At 34.4% G+C, this 19,687-nt stretch overlaps 2 protein-coding genes and 1 pseudogene across 4 annotated transcripts; 1 reads left to right on the forward strand and 2 right to left on the reverse strand.

The window, feature by feature from the left end:
- The first annotated feature begins 6,991 nt into the window (after window positions 1–6,991).
- LOC142540749 (protein THYLAKOID FORMATION1, chloroplastic-like) lies at window positions 6,992–10,162 on the forward strand. Its single transcript, XM_075647103.1, has 5 exons — window positions 6,992–7,253; window positions 7,815–8,082; window positions 8,429–8,645; window positions 9,476–9,591; window positions 9,776–10,162. Exons 1-5 carry the CDS (start codon window positions 7,073–7,075, stop codon window positions 9,870–9,872), a joined length of 879 nt encoding a protein of 292 aa, XP_075503218.1. The 5' UTR covers window positions 6,992–7,072; the 3' UTR covers window positions 9,873–10,162.
- A 749-nt stretch (window positions 10,163–10,911) lies between these two features.
- Window positions 10,912–12,987, reverse strand: LOC142540748 (pentatricopeptide repeat-containing protein At5g39680-like; annotated as a pseudogene).
- A 3,041-nt stretch (window positions 12,988–16,028) lies between these two features.
- Window positions 16,029–19,105, reverse strand: LOC142540750 (uncharacterized). 3 transcript variants are annotated; one of them, XM_075647105.1, is made up of 7 exons: window positions 18,989–19,105; window positions 18,280–18,407; window positions 17,225–17,563; window positions 17,100–17,146; window positions 16,797–16,856; window positions 16,389–16,521; window positions 16,029–16,281 (listed from the first exon to the last, which is right to left on the reverse strand). In XM_075647105.1, exons 2-7 carry the CDS (start codon window positions 18,392–18,394, stop codon window positions 16,265–16,267), a joined length of 711 nt encoding a protein of 236 aa, XP_075503220.1. In that variant the 5' UTR covers window positions 18,395–18,407; window positions 18,989–19,105; the 3' UTR covers window positions 16,029–16,264. The 3 variants fall into 3 exon arrangements, with proteins under 3 accessions (XP_075503220.1, XP_075503219.1, XP_075503221.1); XM_075647104.1 differs by having other exon boundaries at window positions 18,965–19,099; XM_075647106.1 differs by having other exon boundaries at window positions 18,952–19,099.
- Window positions 19,106–19,687: the final 582 nt, after the last annotated feature.

The following is a 19,687-nucleotide window of genomic DNA, read 5'->3' on the forward strand; positions in this document are numbered from 1 at the left end:
GCCATGCGGCAGCCGCTTCTCCACCGTACTAACTGAATTAGTATCGTACTCTACTCGAGATGCTCAGCTCTGGCCCCAGCAGTTCAAGTACATTACTTGGCGGAGCGACTCTTCCGACTGCTTCCTCCACCTGTCTTCACCGCGAAACGCTACTGATTCGCAGTTGAGAATTCCAGAAAACGGTCTGATATCCGCCGCCTCTCCACCGACGTGAAAGAAATGCTTCTTGCCGTGGTTGAGGATCGATTTCAACTTCTGACCCTGATCGGTTTGAGTATTCACAATAGCCACGCTTGCTGCCATCCACACTCTCATGTTTATGTAACTCATTTTCTTTGATATATATCTTCCTCTCAATGATAATAATAATAATCTGCAAAATATGGATTACGTATTCTCCCGTGAAATACGGTCTCCTGTATTTATATGGGTTTTGGGCTGGGGTTCGACGAAGCAGCAGCAGCAGCAGCGTTGTTCTCAGAAGTCACGACAAATTGACACGAGGAATGTTGAGTATCGAGTAATCTGCATGCAACCAATGGAGATCCAACACAAGTTGTCCCTGATAAGACAAAAGAACATGTGTCGTTTAGTACCATACCGTATATGGAGAATACAAAGAAAAAACACAGCTTCAAAAGAGTTCAGAAAATCACGTGGGGCTGGTCTATGTGTTCACGTGACACGCACGTCGGAAGGGAAGGAAGAAGGATTCACACAATGCTTCACGCGAGTAGTTTTGTGAGTTACCATACACATAAATCCAATTGATTTGATCCCAGGGTTTTGAGCTTGGATCTTCTGATTTATCCAGAAAAACGAGTTAAGGGAATGAGAAAAAGAGGGTTCTGTCGATGCTACCTATGGGGGCAGTGCCCCACAAGATCTGGGCCGTTGATTTTAAAAAATTTGATGGACCCCGCATATGAATTGGTGGAATCCGCATATATGTGGTTAAATTTGGGCCTTTGATCTTCTCATGGGGGCAGTACCCCATGAGGTAGGATGAAATATTCCGAAAAAAGAGTGTGTGTTCAATTGAGAAGCCATTCATATACAAGTTCGCCCTTCGAAATGTCAAAAGTCTTTGCTATTCGAAATATGACCTGTGAATCTTCCCTTGTGAAAGTAGTTTTATTCACTAGCTTATAGTGGACTGATTTCTTTGAATTGTTCTGCTTTTTGTGCAAAATAATAAATACTTCGTACAAGATTCTCTTTGATTTATAGTTCAATTCTCATGATTGTGTTATTTATGACCATGAACACGTCTGGTTATGTAAAAATGGTATAGAATTGAGCATTGCAATTTCTTCGCACTAATGTTTTCAATATGGTTAAGACTCATCCCTCTAGGAGGATTTCACGACCAACTCTCTGTGTAACCTTTTGGTCAGCGGATTCGCTGATTATCTTTTGGCTTTGCATAATCAATATAGATAACTCCAGTTGATAGTATTTTTCTTATGGTGTTATGTCTACAAAGTATATGTATAGACTTACCATTATATATATTGATATGTCGTACCGATTGCAGTTTGACTATCACAATAAAAATATATATGGCCGACACGTGTTTTTCTCATCCAATAATATCTTCTAATAATAGGAGCGACCATTCAACCTCTTCAGCATATTTTGCAAGGGCTATAAATTCAAATTTCATCGTAGATCTAGCTATTACAGTCTGTTTAGAAGATTTTCATGCAATTGATGCACTTCTTAGTGTGAATACAAATCCAATAATATACTCACTACAAGAAATTTGCCCTTCAACAACACAAATACGACAACGGTTTTTCACTAAAATCGTTGTCTTTTAATTTTTAACAACGGTTTTAGTAAAAACCGTTGTCGTATAGCGTTTTTTTGGAGGTCAAAAACGGTTGTCTTTTAGCTGTTTTTTTCGAACAATCGAACTGTCGTCCATTAGCATGTTTTTTGGATAAACAACAACGGTTCTTTTAAACTGTTGCTATATTTAGCGACGGTTTTAAGCAAAACCGTCGCAATTTTTAAATCCAAACCGTCGCTAAAATTTTTTTAATTAGCGACGATTTTTGCTTACCGTCGTAATTAGCGACAGATTAATAAACAACCGTCGCTAATAGCGACAGTGTTTGACTAATCGTCGCTAATAGCGACGGTTTATCAAGTTACCGTTGCTATTACACCAAAAACTGTCGCAAATTGTCTATAAATATAGAAGTTTTCAGTCCATTTTACTCCACACCACTTCACAACACTTAAATTTTTTTTCTCTTAGACGATTTTAGTTTCGATTTAGAGTAAATTTTTTCGCTTCAATTTTTTGTAAATTTTTAAGTATTAGTTAAGATCATGAATATTGTTTTTTTTATTATTATCAAAGATCATGAATATTGTTAGCATAGTCAGATTGTAAGTTTTTTTTAGATCTATTAAATTATTAAAAGTATTTTTTTTTATTTTACTGAAAAAATTAGCGACGGATATAATGAAAAATCGTCGCTGAAAGTAGCGACGGCCTCTATGGAAATCTGTCGCTAATTTTAGTGATGGTTTGTCATGCGGTCCGTCGCTAATTTTAGCGACAGTTTTTCAGAAACCGTCGCACATTTCAATATTCCGTCGCAAATGATAGCTACAACAACGGTTTAAACGTTGAACGCACTTTCAACAACGCACTCAATTACATCAGATATCCAATTCGCATAACTGTATCCTTCAATTATAACATAATATCTAGTATATTGCAATCCATAATAATGAGTATATCTCATGTATCTCAGCGATCTCACAATTGCATTCCAGTGTTCAGTACTCGGATTACTTGTGAATCTACTTAGTTTGCCGACTTTAGGTGATGTCTGGTCTTGTACAACTTATTATGTAAATCATAATTTAATGATATAAGAGTATTCTAATTGAGACACACTCTCACTTTTTGTAAGGCCCGAGATTATATCATTTTAATACCGAGATTATTTAATTTACGAATTTTGGAATGATGAATTAAATTTCACGATTTTTGTAATTAATTAGGATTGAAATGGAATTAAAAAGAGTTTTGAGGACCAAATTGCAAATAGTGAAGAATTCATGGGCTAAAGTGCAATTATGACTTGAGTGGACACTTGTCACACATGCAATTTGTTATATATATAATGTATATTCTTCATTCCTTCGAGACCAGTAGCAAGAATCGAAATTTCCACTACAAATTCTCTCAAGTTCCTCCAAGCTTTGGATTGTGAGTTTGTTTGACTCGGTTATCCAAATTTTAATCCGACTTCAGTTCTGTGATCCTCGCGTCGACAGCTACAACTGGACGTAAGTTTGATTGTGTTATGTTATCATTTGAAAATATGATGTTGTAGGAATTTGATATGATTCATATATGGTGTTCTGGACATGTTAAACCTCGTAGAATCGAAGTCAGATTGAGAAACAGATTGATTATGGAATTGTTATGATTTTTCAGAATATATCGATTGATATTGGACAGATTTGGATTGTTAACTGATTACAGCTGGTATTGGACATGAGTTATGATTTGTAATTAATATCTGTTGAGATTGTATTGACGGGAATATTCAGATTGTTCCGTTATGCCGTTGATTTTGAATTAAATCCAGATTGATCCGAGTTGGTATTGATTGGAGTAGTATATTGATATGGTACTATTGATATTGCCATTGCCAGATTGAGGGATTGACAGACTTTGAATTCCAGACAGAAACGACATCAGAATTTCAATAAAAGAAAGGTATAAGTCAATGTGGTATTGGGAGATCGACTCAAGTAGGATATACTTGGATTTTCCTTAATCACATACTTATTGTTGTTATATGCATTGATTTGATTATTATATGATGTTCTATTGATTTATAGGAAGCATGTAATAGATGAGTATTAGACGAGTGATCTTGTGACAGAAGTGCCTGATAATGGTGGGATCGCCACGGGCACATTGCACGATGTCACAAGATAGTGTGTTGGCGATTGTGCCACAGTCTGTGACGGATAGGTCAGACACTAGATGTTTGGTTATATCGACGTGGATAGAATCGGAGTTTCTTCTATTACTGTTGGTCGATATAGGAATGCCAACGTCTGAAAACCGGGATCCCTAGACTAAGATTGAGTCTAGTCTGAGTCGTGGAGTCACGAGCATTGTCGACAGTTTTATACTGATTATGTTTCAGATTTTGATACATATTGCTGTTATCTGTCCATGCTTTTATGTTTATCATATGATTGCATGTTCGTTGATTTATACTGGGATTATATTCTCACCGGAATTATCCGGCTGTTGTCGTGTTTGTATGTGTGCATGACAACATGTGTGATTGATAAGATCAGGGTCGAGGAGATGATGATAGATCATGAATAGAGTGGAGACCACGGACTTTGACGTTGCTGTAGATAGGGTTTGGACACTTGATATTTAGTTGTTAAACCTTAGTTTGAATGATTGTAGATGGTACAAGACTTGTACTTTAATACTGACATGTATATTAGAAATGTATTCCATTACGTTCCGCTTTTAATACTGTATTTTAAAAAGAAAAAAATTGAGACCTTGTTTATTATAATTGATTAAATTGTCCCAAATGATGATTAAGAGAATGATTAGCGTCCGGGTCCCCACACTTTTATTCATCAATAGATGTTGACTCGTATCTATATGAGTTTTATCCAATGCAGAATCATTCTCGTTGAATTTCTCAAGAATTTTGTCCACGTAATGTTTCTGACTTAGAAGAAACCTTTCCGAGGTTCAATGGATTTTAGTTCCAAAAATCATATAAGCTAATATGATGTCTTCCATATCAAATTTCGAGTTCAAAAACTTCTTAGTAGATTTAATCATCTCATCATTGCTCTCAATGATAAACATATGATCTACGTAAAGACATTAAATAACATAGTGATTTTTAGCCGTATAAAAAGTTGTCACACTCATTGACATTAAATCCACTTTCTGTCACAACTTTATCGATTTTTTCATACCATTATTTTGGTTCTTGTTTTAAGTCATACAAAAATTTGACAGTTTACAAACCTTGTTTTCATGTCTAAGTGCAGAAAATCTTTCAAGTTGTTCCATGTAAATTTTCTTTTCTAAATCTCCATTTAGAAAAGATGTTTTTACATCCGTTTGGTGTAATTCAAGATTCCGCAAGAATAAAATTGAAAGTGTCACTTGAATTGATGTTATTCTCGTTACTGGAGAATACATGTAAAATTGGTCAAGGCCTTCATTTTTACGATAACCTTTGAATATCAATATGGCTTTATACTTATCTTTTATTCCATCTGATTTCATTTTCCAAATTCATTTGTAACCTAGTGGTTTGCTTCATGGAGTAAGATCCACTAATTCCCATGTATGATTTTGCAAAATGGATTTAATTTCAGAATTAGTTTTCTATTTTCATTAACGTCCAACATATGAATTCACTCTCTCTTTAAAGCTTTGAGTTTCACTTTCTAACATGAAATTAATAAAATCCGGATCGAATGATTTTTCCAGCCCAACTCTTTTGCTACGTTTGAGTTCAACCTCATAGTCAACTTCTTTTTCTTGTTTTGTTGTCTCATATGATCTTTTAGAAGAACTTGGCTTTTCGTTATATTTGTATGGAAACAGATGTTCAAAAAATAAGACATTTCTTGATTTCATTATCACATTTTTGTGAAAATCAGATGTTTGAAATTCATTCACAATAAAACGATAAGCATTACTATTTTGTGTATATCCAATAAAAATGCAAGAAACAAATTTTTTGTCATAGTTTTACCTTCTTCGGAGCAGGTACTGTCACTTTGGCAAGACACCATTCACACTCGCTAGTATTAGTAAGAACACAATCTTCCTTTCCACAACTCATATGGACTTTTAATTGTTTCTTTCACGACACTTTATTTAAAAAAGAATTTGCTATTAAAACAGTTTCACTCCACATGTTCTGTGGTGAACCAGAACTTAACAACAATACTTTCATCATTTTTTCAAATAATGATTCTTTCTTTTGTAAAGTTGATTTTCAACTTCACTTCTTTGTAAAGTACAAACTTATTTATGACTTCATATCTATTTTTAAATAAATATACATAACCAAATTTTGTGTTATCGTAAATAAAAGTAATAAAATATTTATTTTCTCTGTGTATTGCACTCTTTTTAAGTCACATACATCTGAGCGAACTAAATCTAGGTTTCACTGTTTTTTTAAATAGTTTGGAAAAATTATCTTGTTAGTTTTGAAACTTGAAAAGTTGTTTCTCAATTTTTTTTAATTTAATGCGGAAATCAATTTCTGTTATCTTTCAATACACATTAGGTAAATTTCTGAACTAACACAGTAGTCTCCAAATCACACATTCCCGCTAACCAAGTAAATCACACTTGAGAAAGTCTTGTATGATAAGCTCGTTCGGCAACATGTTGGTAGGAAAATTCAATTTTTTAATTATTTAATCAAACAATCAGTTACTTGACGAACTCAAATTCCGTTTGAGATGCTGTCGTACGATTATTTTAAGAGATATAAATGAATATGTAAAGTTGTTAGATACAATTTCTTTGGGAAGAGAAATTAAAGTATAACAATAATATTTGGTTTTATCTCTGAAAATTCTATTGAAATAAAACTAACGAAAAAATATATATTTTTGTTAAATATAAGTACATGTATTTTCAGAAATACAAATTTTTTGTGAAACGATCTTATAATCTAATTTTGTGAGATGAATGTTCCGTTTGAATCAATTATAAAATTTTTTATTTTTTATTATAAATATAAATATAATTGATTTTTTCAAATATAAAAATAAGAAACTTTCTCACACACTTCCAGAAAATAAATCCAAAAATTCCGAATGTTTTTGTTTTTCCGAAAACTCATTTAATTTTTTCTGATTGCAAAAAAAAACCAGAGGTACGCGTTAATACCACGCGTCGATTATTGGGTGACCCGAGAAATTTAAAAATAAAAAAATTCTAAAAAATCCAACCCGTATAATCCTTCTCCCATCCAAATGGAGAGCCAATCCCAACTCTGAAGTGATCTCGATTATCTCTGTAATGGCGGCCGTTACTTCTGTATCCATCACTGCTATCGCTCAAGCATCCGACCGGAAATTCCTTGCTCTGTTGCCTTTGAATTTCGATGTTGTTAGGTTCCGCGGTATGGTGTCGTATGATTCGTGCCGCTTTCGTGCTTCGAGTTCTCGTATGGTGGTTCATTGCATGTCCACTGCCACAGGCAGGTTTCAGCATTTTTTACCTTTTTAATTAAATTCTGTGCGGAATTTTGTTGGTTCTCTGAAGTTGCAGCAGGAGAGTGTGTGAAGCTGCTGAATGCTTCGTGATAGCGTAACAATTTTGATTTCTGAATTGGATCTAGAATTTGAAGACAGTTTTTTTCTTCTGTAATTGATTTGTTCCTTTTGTTATATGCTTTTTACATAGAAATTTGATCGATTGAGTTGATACTTTTTTTGTTGTTTGTGCATAAATTAACAGTTGAGAAATGCTAATTTGTGGTTCTATTATGATGACCAGATGACATTTTTAGTGATCTTGTTGTTGTCTCGTATATTATACTCAAAATGCTGTAATTGCCTAATCTGTGCAAGTGTGATGTAATGCATCGAAGAGTAATCTATCATAGATTCTTCAACACACTGATTATGATTTTACTTATTTATTGTTCTGATTTTCCTCATCTTTTTCCTGAAAACTGTGTTTTGATGAATTTCTGATTCGGTTTAGGTCCGTTTTAGAGCGGCGTCTGAAATTTTATCTGGAAATTCTTTGGTTTCAGATGTGCCTCCTGTGTCAGAGACAAAGCTCAATTTCTTGAAGGCTTATAAAAGACCAATTCCAAGTGTATACAACACTGTACTACAAGAGCTGATTGTTCAGCAGCATTTGATGAGATACAAGAAGTCATACCGGTATGATCCGGTATTTGCACTTGGCTTTGTGACCGTGTATGATCAACTCATGGATGGTTACCCAAGCGATGAGGATCGGGATGCCATTTTCAAAGCTTACGTAGAGGCTCTAAAGGAGGATCCTGCCCAATACAGGCACGTGGAAAACATTTCGCAGTTCATTTTCTATTATCATTTTTGTGTTAGTTTGGTTCATTTGTCACTGATGTAACTTAAGTTCAAAACAGATAACTATTTGTCAAAGTTAATGGGTCATTTCGATTTTGATTGTACCTTATGTGTCTACAACTATGAGGCGTCTTCTGTGCCACTCATTTGATATTGGAAAATACTTAATATTAAACCTTCCATTTATCAAAACTTATGTGTGTCTGAGTGTTTGTATTTATATATAGAAAAAACTTGTTGCTATCTTTGTGTCGGACTTCTCTCGGATTTCAAGTGGCTAATGTAATTTCTTTTAGTATTTTTTATACCACAGGGCTGATGCTGTGAAGTTAGAAGAATGGGCTCGTGCTCAATCTTCTAGTACTTTAGTTGATTTTGGATCAAGAGAAGGAGAGGTTGAAGGCTATTTGAAAGATATTGCAGAAAGATCCAGGAACACAGGAAGTTTCAGCTACAGCCGCTTCTTTGCAGTTGGTCTCTTCCGTTTGCTTGAGTTAGCAAATGCCACTGAACCAACCGTATTAGAAAAGGTAATACTCGTTCCCTATTGTTGCCAGTGTGGTCCTAGATATACTTCCGTATAGTGCGCATAAAGTAACTTCCTGAAGGGAACGTTTAGCTTTGAGAGGAGGTTTCAATTCATGGATCTGTTTGCTAAGCCCGTTAAACATCTCCATATTGGTTGAGTGTGCTGAGTCCAGAAAAAACCATAACAGGCAGTGCCGATATTTTTAAATGCAAAACCTCAAGCTTATATTTTGTTTGCGAAATTGATTTTATCATAGAGTTAATCTCTTGAGAAGTCTCCTTTCGGTCAGGAAACACTAAAAAGGTTTTACTTTCTTTCTTGGGTCTATTTCCCCTACTGTCCAAAAGCTTTATTCCTTCATACTTTGGAGTCTTTCAATAGGCAACTCAAACTGGAACATGGAAGAACTTCAGATGGGGATGCATCGAAACTATCCTCATTTCCTTGGCTTGCTTCAGTTTTGGTGGATAGTCTAGAAGAACAGGCAATTGATGCCTTCTCATTGTTTTAGTTTCCCAATTCGTAATAGTCAAAGTGTCACCTTGTTTGTCATCACATCTCTTTTCTCAACCAAAATCAAGACGGGCTGAGATGGCTGGGCCAATACCACGAGTGAATCGATAGAAATCACCAAATCAATTTATTAAAACCAAAACCAAGAGTTGAAAATTAATGGCTAATCTTTTTCTGTATTTATTGTACATAAATTGCCGTGCAAGTAAGGAAATATGAATGTTGCCTCAGGCCAATATTATCACATTAAAGAGAGATAATACAAATGAGTATTTGCATTTTATGGAAGTTTATATATATATTTTTTATGCCTGACAGCTTTGTGTCGCTCTAAACGTGAACAAGAAAAGTGTTGATCGGGATCTTGATGTCTATCGCAATTTGCTTTCCAAACTGGTTCAAGCAAAAGAACTGTTAAAAGAATATGTCGACAGGTAAAAGATTCTCCTCTTCAAATGTCTTCAGGCTGCTCGTTTCTAGTTTGCTTTTTATGATTTTCCTGTTGGAGGTTGTACCTGTAGTCATAAATTTGCTTGTCAGTGGCACAAGCTTAATAAGCTTTCTCCTCTCATTAGTACGTCCTTTATATAACGTCCTCCACTGATATGTGATCATCAGGGAGAAAAAGAAAACCGAAGCAAGGGCGGCGGAATCTCAGAAAGCAAATGAGGCTGTCAAAAATTTTTCAGGGGAGTACCAATCCGCTGACCGGTAAATAGCAAGCTTCTGTTACATTCAAACGATCGTCGAGAACAATGACATGGATCAACTTTAAGACAAGCGTTTTATTTTCCAAAGTTCAAGTAGATGTTAGAATAGATGCCACCATCAGGTAAGAAGAGTTCGGAATCTGGAGGTTTTACGTACATCCTGATGATATTTATCGACTACTAGCATCTATAGAACCTTGTATTTTCTTTTTGTGTGTACAATGTAATTTAATGTTAATACAACACCTCACTAGTCACAGATTTGATTCTATGCTTATAATCTGTTTGAATTCTAGTAATTGTTTCACCATTTTTTCCCATCACTCAACATTATAATCTTCTCGAAAACTGTTTTGAATGCCATTCATTATCAAAAGGAATTTAAGTATACTTCGTTGTACTGAATGTCATTTAGATTAAGCTAAGATCTCTATATATCAAGGACTATACATGAAATTGCTTTCAATGCCTAGCATCAGACCTAGAAAGTAGACACTTATTGACCGAAAATGAAAAATAGAAGTTTAAAAATTATGAAGGGAGTAATGGTTCCTGCTGGTTCTTCTCAGCTACTGCTGGTGTCTGCCCAAGCATGGGGTTACAAAATGCCTTCTACGACCTGCTGTTTGAACAATCACATCGGCCTTCCATGTTCTTCTGTATAGTTCTGAAGGATGTTTAGACAGGTAGAATTAGCATCACTGAAGTATGTTAACATGTCAAGCAACTGGAAAGAGGCATGCATCTTCTTTCACTACACTTGTATACACATGCAACTTATATCCAAGCACATTGTTGTTAACCTACCCCTGGTATTTCACTTACTTCGACTATGTGCATTAGAACAAGGAATAGCTGGGAGAGTTTTTGCAAGGTAAGCATATGGTACCTTTTGGCCATCTTCTGCCATGCATTTGATCATTACCACTAGCTTTCCAGTTTGAATATCACTAGGATAAAATCAGTCAAGTGAAAAGTACATACTGCCCTAAGGCACAAATACCGCCATGAGTCAGGACTATACCAAAGTACAAATGGATAAAATAAAGGAGAAATTACATTTTCTTTTAAGAGGTTACTTTCATCATTGTTCAACAAAGTACAATCAATAAATATAGGACAATCCCCTAAACTGGGTGAATAACCAGACAAAACGTATGTCACAAAAGGAGTGGATATTTTGTGCTTCAACCACCGCCAAAAATATTATCAATTAAAGAGTTCAGAACAACTTACAGAGCAGTCAAAAAAGTATTTGGTTGGGCTATTTCCTGCATCTTACAATGAGAGGTGGCTGCATCAAATGGCCTACACGACGCATCAGGAATATTTTCCCTCTAATCTCCTCATTAAATGATTAAGAGTGTGCCTCATTTCACCAGTAGTCAGCACATGAACAACATCCATCCCTATAATGATGAAAACGGTGGACATCTCTGACAATTATTATTCTCTTCGTGGCCTTCGAGATATATTTAGCAGCAGAATGACAAGTCACTACAAATTCTTAAGTTTTTAATCACGCGTATTGGTGCTCCTGGAGGTGTTTTCATGAGTCCATATGATATAGCCAACTTCTAACTATGGTAACTGAGATAATCCTCTTTTTGTTCCTCTTCTACGTCATGCAACTCAGAAGCTGTATCTGGAATATAGCCCAGAGATTTAATTTCTGTCAACAGTTTATTCACCTTTTCATGAATCTGAACGGATTCCGCATGTCTATTGTCATCTGAAACAAATATATGTGTGTCATTCCTTATTTCTATCCAGCTCAATCCAGGCTCTTTCTTTATCTTCTTTCTCTCGTTAACTTTCGTTCTACCACCACTTCATCCCATCTCCTTGCTTTAGCATGCAGATCTGACATCAAGTTATATGTTCCCACATCACTGGGATTCATTTGCAGCACGATTTCTGTAACTCTTTTTCCCAAACCATAATGCCTGTGAACACGCCATGCATTAAGAAGCCCCTTCATTTACCCTGCCTAAGGAGGCGCAAGCAGATAGTACCCCAGAAAAAGTTACATAATTCGGTCGTTGTTTTGTAGCTAACATCTGTTGAAACACAGTCAAGGCCTCCTCGCCAAGTCCGTGGTTGGAGCAACCGGAAATCATTGAATTCCAAGATATGACATCCAGAAATAAGATATGTCTGAAAGCACTTTTGGCATCTTCAATTAGGCCACACCTTGAATTCACGTGACTTACAGCATTTCCCACGTTAGTGTAATAATTCATCCCTATCTTCTCAACACGTGTGTGTAATAATTTACCGTATCCAACAGCAGACAAACCAGCACGAGTTCAAAAGCACGACAAATGTGTATTCATTTGGAACAACATCCTCAAGGTCTGTTTGAGAAAGTTTCAGTGCTTCTTCAAAGCATTCAATCTGCATATAAGCTGATAATAGTGAAGTCCAGGTAACAACATTTTTAGTTTGCAAGCTTTCAAAAACTTTCCTCATGGAAGATATTTCACCACATTTTCCATACATATCTATGGTGGCACTACCAACAAATAAATCACAATCCACGCCAACCTTCGATACTGCATTGTGAATCTGTCTGCCCAAATTTAAATCCTTGACAAGAGTACAGAATCTAAAGACATTAACAAATGCTATAATGTCCCACTCTTTGATCTCACAATCACACATCATCATGCCCAGAACATCTGAATGCTTCCCTCAAATACCCTTGATCCAAGAGACCGCTTTAAAGAGAATTATAGGTACAAATATCCGATCCACGAGCTGAATCCAAAACCTGCATAGCCTCTTTCACACCCGACCACGTTGAACACAACAATACAAGGGCATTCTTTACATGTTGGCCCATCATCAATCCCGATCTCATAGCATAGCCATGACATTGCTGACCTTCATCAAGCAACCCACATTTAGAACAACACGAAATAACAGTTGCTAGAATAAATTTATTTGGGTCCAGTTTATCCTCTTTGACCATGAGGTTTTTACCATCTAATGAAGCTTTTAAGAACTTTCTTATGTCTTTGAGGTTTAACATGGCCAGATTCTGTGAAAGGAAGATTCAAATTTTCACATCGCCAAGTCACAACATAAACATAATGATATACACAAATCAAAATAAAAATGGTACGCCTTCAAGAAATTGAGCTTTTTCTCGGACTCAGCAAGCACACCTGAAAGGAATGAATTTCCAAAAAGGAGTTTAGAAGCCAAACCAGAGGTTGAATGATTAATTAATCAATTAAAACAGATAATTTTCCAGAAAAAAAAAGATGAAAACCACATAAATGGATCAGCGTGTTTAAGAACCTATCATTTGACGAACCAATGCCATCTTCTTCTGCATATTCTATCACACTTGAACAAAGGATACGATAACATTCGAAGCATAAGATAATAAAGGAGACAAGTCTAACATTGATGCATAAGATACAAGGTAACAATTCATTAGTAAAAGTGCAATCCAGTCCTCTGAATTGAACCACAAATTTGCATTTGGAAATCAAATTGTACTTTGCTATCTATGAATGGGTAATCAACAACATCAATGCACGACAACTTTATCGACAAAGAAAAGGCACTGCCAACTCGATCAACCCAAATTCTACGTGAAGAAAGATTAACAAATAAAAAATAAGTCAGCAAATTGACTAAAAAAAAAAGAAACACATCCTTTAATCTTCTACACCCAAGTGAACGTCGTCTTCGCAAAGCTACAAGTTTTGTCTAATATACATTTTGACTTGACATTTAAAGTCTTCCAATTTTCATATCATAGCATAACAATCGCAAAATTTTTTCTGAACCATCACGAAACATTGACAACTTCACTTTCTTCAGCAGAAATTCTAGCAAAACAACACCAAGTTTTAAAGAAAGAAAAGAAAGGATCAAACTTGCCTCTGCTAGTGAACATGCAGTAAACCACCATACGAGAAGTCGAGCTCGAAGCACGACAATTGCACCAACAGCATCGAAATTCAATGCCGAAATATTATGGAATTTCGGGTTGGATAGTTGAGCGATTGCTTTGATTGACACTGATGTAACGGCCGCCATAACAAAAAAAATCGGAATTTTCTTACCAATCAATTTCATTTAATTTCTGTAAAATTCTGGGATTTAGAGTTGAAGGTTGTTGCCATCAGTAATTCTCACTGGACGTCCAAGAATGAATATATAAATATATAAATGGTCGAATTATGGGCAGAACAAGTATCTAATTATGGACAGTTCAATACATAACGTTAACTCAACCTCAAAAGTTATAGCTTAGGGGAGGATTGTATAAGATCATATATACAACCCCCAAATATTTTATCCAATCGACGTGTTTGTTAGTGGGAAAAATGTCATATATATATATTAATAATTAGAGGGTGATTTATTAGTTTTATATATTTATTGAAATAATTAATTATATTTAGGATCATTATGCAATTAAATAATCAATCATTGTTTAAATTTTATAATTATCTTATTAAACATATATGAATGTCATTAATCATGAGAGTTTTTTAATCAAATAAATGTTTTTTTAAAAATACAATGATATTAGTATTTTTTTAATGAGAAGCACTAAATTTTAGTCGGAATATTGGATTATAAATAATTTATTAAAAAAATTCAAAATTAAAAATATCATACTTTACAAAATTGACATTTTTTAAATCTATAAATAAAATATCTATTCTATTTTATTAAAGTTGGGGACATGATAGTAACCACTAAGGAAGAACACCAACTTTTTCTTCTAAATTTATCCTTATATGATACTAATATTACATTTTGTTTTTTGTTTTAAATTTCAACACACACTTTTATTTTTATTTTTATTTATTTCACTTTAGTTCATCAATAACGATAAAAAAAAATTGTACATATACCTATCGCGTGTGCAGAATATCTAATATAGATAAAAGGTCAGAATACAACTACACAAGTCATATCAAGGCACGCAAAGAAACCGAGCAACGATCAAAGTCAGTACGAAACAACTATAACTTCAAAGCCGCCCTAATTGCAACATTTTGCCTTATTTATTTCATCTTTCTATCATTCTTATGTATTTTTTCTATTCTAATGGTTATATCTTGAACTCTAACAGTTAGAACTCCTTGTGTCCGAAGATGGAGAACAAGTAAGTGAGCCGGGATATAATTAGCGCTGTCAATTTGAGTTGGATTTGTCAGGTCGGCCTATTTTCCATACAATTTAAGTCGATTGAGTTGAAATTTTTTCAATTCATTTAAAAATGAGCCTAGATAAGCCTATCCGTGCAGGTCGCATGACTAAATAGACTTGGTTTGGCCCGTGGGCCTGGAATAATTTTTTTTCCATTTTTAATTTATGTTGATATATGAATTTTTTAATGGAAGGTGTGAATTTTTTTGTATCAATTACTTTATATAAAATGTAAACGTATGAAATCAATAGTTAAAAATTTTATTGATAGTTTTTATAAATATTTATTTATTAATGAAATAAAAGTTTTAATTAATTACAATGATTTTTTTATTTTATTTTTTGTAGGCCAATTCGCCTAACCGGCAACTCACTTTGACTTGAGTTTAGGATTTCCAACCCGTCCGGTCATAGACTGGCCTGTTTCACCGCTGGGGATATAATTTTGTATGTGGCTGTAGCGCAACACCACAAGCACGAACATGTTTTAATAGTTCGGTGATGCAACAGTAGAATTGATGATGACGGTAGATCCATTTTATGCAGAAAATATTGGATGTAGAGAATCCAGGATTTAATTTTGGCGGGAGAATTAGACACATCGTTCCGCATGCAACAAGAGAACAATCAGAAAAGATTGGTGGCAACAATTTCGCCATATTTGCCCCTGATTTGTAGTATGAAGACTTGGAATTTATGGTCGGAAAGACGACATAAGTTTGTCGAGATTTATGTGAACCTAGACATTTCTTGGTATATGATCTCCTGAAACACAGTACTATATTTAGACGAGGATGTTGATGCGACAACCTCAGGGAATCCAACTGGATTTGTGTCAAGATGAAGAAACTGTTGGCTTATGTCATAGATACAGCTTCTGAGTTGCATGATGTGGAAGAGATATAGAAAAATGGATTTTTTCAGATAAAAGTGGACATATTATTTGGATTCATCAAAAAACCTCCAGAGGCACCAATCTGTTTCATCAAAACATCGATTTAGTCAGAAGCACATACGCAAAATCTACATGAGGTACATATTTAGCATTGAAGATATGCATCTTGTTGCCATAATATCGGCCGCCATAAAACTCACCAGCTACATAGATTTGTTAAAGAAACAGAAAAATGTCTGGATACAGTAACTACACTCAAATAAACTAGGAGAAATGCAAAACAAACTACATCTGCTAACATCATTCTGCTTCTAGTAATATCTAACCATCTTCCGTCTCTGCAATACGAAATAAAGGATTTTATACAGAAATTATCTAGATATGCAGTGCTTAAATTTCTAGATGGTAGTATAGTTTGAAATAGTTAAAACATCTGCAAGCATACCTTGTATTGTTTCCATGTTGTCTTCCTTGTAAACACCAAGGGGGGATCCATGCACAGATAAGAGCATCTCCCCATTTTTTGGGTGCCTGAGAGTTTTGGGTGTCATTCCAACGGACAACCTGTTGTTGCTGACCTGCAATTGTAAATCAACATGCAAATAACTCAAGATACTATAGAACATATCATTAAGCCACCAAAATGAATAAGATTAACTTTGTAAGAAACTAATCACAATCATATTTATCTTTAAAAGACCACATCAACAGTTGAAAGCTCTTATTTTCCAGTTGTCTATACTTCAGCAACTTGAAATTTGCTTCACCTTTAAATTATCGCAAATTTAAACCAACAGAAAAAAAGCACTTGCATGCTGTCATTATAACTTAGAAGCTATGTAAAGATACATACATCTGGAGTTCGCAGGCCATTCTTCAGCTCATATACTTGAGAATCAGGACCTTCCAAGACCTGAAATTTTTTACTTTCGGAGAATCAGAATTGAAAGACGAAACTAGGAAAGCCAACACAAAGGAACCAAGAAGCCTTGGGCTATTTCCACCAGAGGAAATTAGGAGGAATTTTCGAAAAAAAATCTGATGGTTTTAATTGTTCAAAATAATGAGAAAGAGGCAATTTTTTATGCAAACTAAGACGAGCAGACGTGGGACACAATAAAGAGTATTCAACTGCATCAGTTAATTGCAGACATACAAGGCTACTGATCTGCAGTTTATCAGCCTCAAAAGGGACTGTTTTCACTGCAATATAATCAATAAAAGGTGTCAGACAAAATAGAATGAAATGGAACCATCTATGTATCACAAAGTTCTAAATACCAGATTTATTTGAAAATTCAAAGCCTCCCAAAGATGGAATTCCAGCGGAGAAATCAGGATAAGCAACTGACAGCCCATGTAAAAGAGAAGTGTGTATTGTTCTCTCATCTGCCTGGTTGAGAGTCAAGTTCCCGTCCGCATCTTTCCATTGCACATCATACTGGCCATCCTTCCCAGTCCCTGCAATGGTTAGATTTGGAAGGTTTTCCTTAAAAAACTGCAGTACGGGGACTTGCAACTGTTCCTGGCTGAAATACGAACGATGTAACCGTAACATAGTCTGCAGCTGATCAATTTCTACATCCCTAAGAGCCCTGATCGCAGCACTTTGACGTTCAACTGAAAAATAAAATTAAGTTTTATCCATGTAAGATCCCCCACAAGAGCCAGTAAAACAAATAAAAAAAGGAATAGCAGAATCTTAATTTCTGGTGTTTGTCAGTGTTCAGAAGAAATGAATCACATAGTTACTAATGGAATAACATATGGACCAAAGTTCTACTACTAAACTCCAGTCATCTTAAATATCAAAATTTCACATCTAAATTACATTTTATGAATATATTATTTCAGATCCATGAGTGTAAACGGAGCTAACAGCAATAAGAGAATATGATAAAAATTTATTCATTGTTGTATAATAATTAAGCACCGATATCTTTTTCTTTAATGAGTTTAAGCACCAATGTCTCAAGATAAATAACATAATAAAAATCTTGATAACTTGTATTGCACCTCTCCTGGTTAAATTAGATCATACAAATATTTATAACTACATATGCATGTTAACATATCTTCAAGCTCAACATGGCCGCAAATGCAATTAATATCCAGGATCACCACATAGAAAGTAAAGAATCTAGAAATCCTAAAGGTAAAAACAAACTCCAGAAAAGAATCGTGTAGCGTTGGGATTGTGAGCCACCCAAAACTCAAAGAAATCGATAAAAAATTAAGATCACCGGCTTCCCAAAGCTAAACAGCACTTTGCGAGAAATCATTGAATATCGAATCAGATGACAGGATCAAGGTAGGGTACAGGTGAAATCCAATACCTTCATAATCTCGATATGCTGGTTCTTTCTTCTCTAATGTTATACCGTATTGATCATCATTGTTCCCAATGCTTGCAGACTGTTTGGTATTTTTTCGTATTCTTCGCTTTGCCATGGAAATTATCAATCTATTAATGTTAAAAAGAAAAAAAACAGATTAATCCTTAATTATAATCAGATTCAAAATACAGCATCCCACTAAACAATCTGAAACGTGAAATTTCACCATAAAAGCTCCAATGCAAGTTGATGCCAGCGCATAGAAGATAGTGAAATTCTTGGCAAAGAAAAAAGAGTCAAATTCTAAAGCCAAAATTTTAAACTAAATATCCAAAAACCTTTCAAAAAATTCTTGATTTTAAAAATTACATTTTTCTTGCCAAATCGAACATAGAGAGCTTCTGGAATGTGAATTCAAAGTTCACTCTGAAACAGAGAATTCTGTTTTGCCTCACTTTTTACAATTTTGTTAATTTCTCACAATATACCAAAAATTTACGCACATTAAACAGCAGCACGGAATTTCTATTACGAGAATTGAAATCAAATCTCCTTACTAAATTCAACTTAAATCTCACAGAATGATAAAAAAGAAATTATCAATCAAATTTCATTTCCATAAACTCCCACTTAAATATAAATTCATGCGCTCAAAAACAAAGTTTCATAGACCAAAATTTCGTACGAAGTACAGAGATAAAGCTCGCACATTTATTCACCCAAGTTTTCGAACCCTAGCCTCCTCTTCAAGCTACAACTTCACCTTCTCCATGTCGGTCTCTTCAAATCAAAAATTGGAATGAGACATGGAGAGAGACTCGGGTTTGCATGTTTATAATAAAAAGTAATAATTTTAATATAAAAATTAATATTTTTTTATAGATGACCCAAATAAAAGATCCGTCTCATAAAATATGATCCGTGAGATCCGTCTCATACAAGTTTTTGACTAAAAAATAATACTCTTAGAATTAAAAAATAATATTTTTTCATAGATGACCTAAATAAGAGATCCGTTTCACAAAATATGACCCGTAAGACCGTCTCAGATAAATTTTTACCTTAGTATTTTTAGCGTGCAAGAACAGTTGATTATGTAAATATCTGAATTAAAAAATAATAAATTCTATTCAAAAATACTGTTTTTTCAAAAAAAAATAGATATAATAGACTTATTTAAAAAAAATTAATTTGTGAGACAGTCTAATAAAATATTTTATATTTAAAACATGACTTTCTGATCTTTTAGAAGAAATATTATTTACCACTCAACTCAAAAACGCACGTATCATTTTAGTGTTTGACAAAATGAGATTTTAAAATATGTGATATTTAATAAGATTTCAAGGCATTTCATTTAACTAAGTTTTAACTTAAAATTTTAATCTAATCAAAATATATTATCATT

The sequence above is a fragment of the Primulina tabacum genome, chromosome 3 (genome assembly GCF_025594145.1).
Source record: "Primulina tabacum isolate GXHZ01 chromosome 3, ASM2559414v2, whole genome shotgun sequence".
Classification (NCBI taxonomy): Eukaryota; Viridiplantae; Streptophyta; class Magnoliopsida; order Lamiales; family Gesneriaceae; genus Primulina; species Primulina tabacum.

Excerpts from the sequence above, each read along its gene's own strand:
- LOC142540750 (XM_075647104.1), bottom strand. The coding sequence starts at position 18,990 with ATGTGCGAGCTTTATCTCTGTACTTC. Across the intron at positions 17,564-18,279 it reads AGCATATCGAGATTATGAAG|TTGAACGTCAAAGTGCTGCG; the intron begins GTATTGGATTTC and ends TTTATTTTTCAG. Across the intron at positions 17,147-17,224 it reads TGAATTTTCAAATAAATCTG|TGAAAACAGTCCCTTTTGAG; the intron begins GTATTTAGAACT and ends ATTATATTGCAG.
- LOC142540749 (XM_075647103.1), top strand. The coding sequence starts at position 7,073 with ATGGCGGCCGTTACTTCTGTATCCATCACTGCTATCGCTCAAGCATCC. Across the intron at positions 8,083-8,428 it reads GAGGATCCTGCCCAATACAG|GGCTGATGCTGTGAAGTTAG; the intron begins GCACGTGGAAAA and ends TTTATACCACAG. Across the intron at positions 9,592-9,775 it reads TTAAAAGAATATGTCGACAG|GGAGAAAAAGAAAACCGAAG; the intron begins GTAAAAGATTCT and ends TGTGATCATCAG.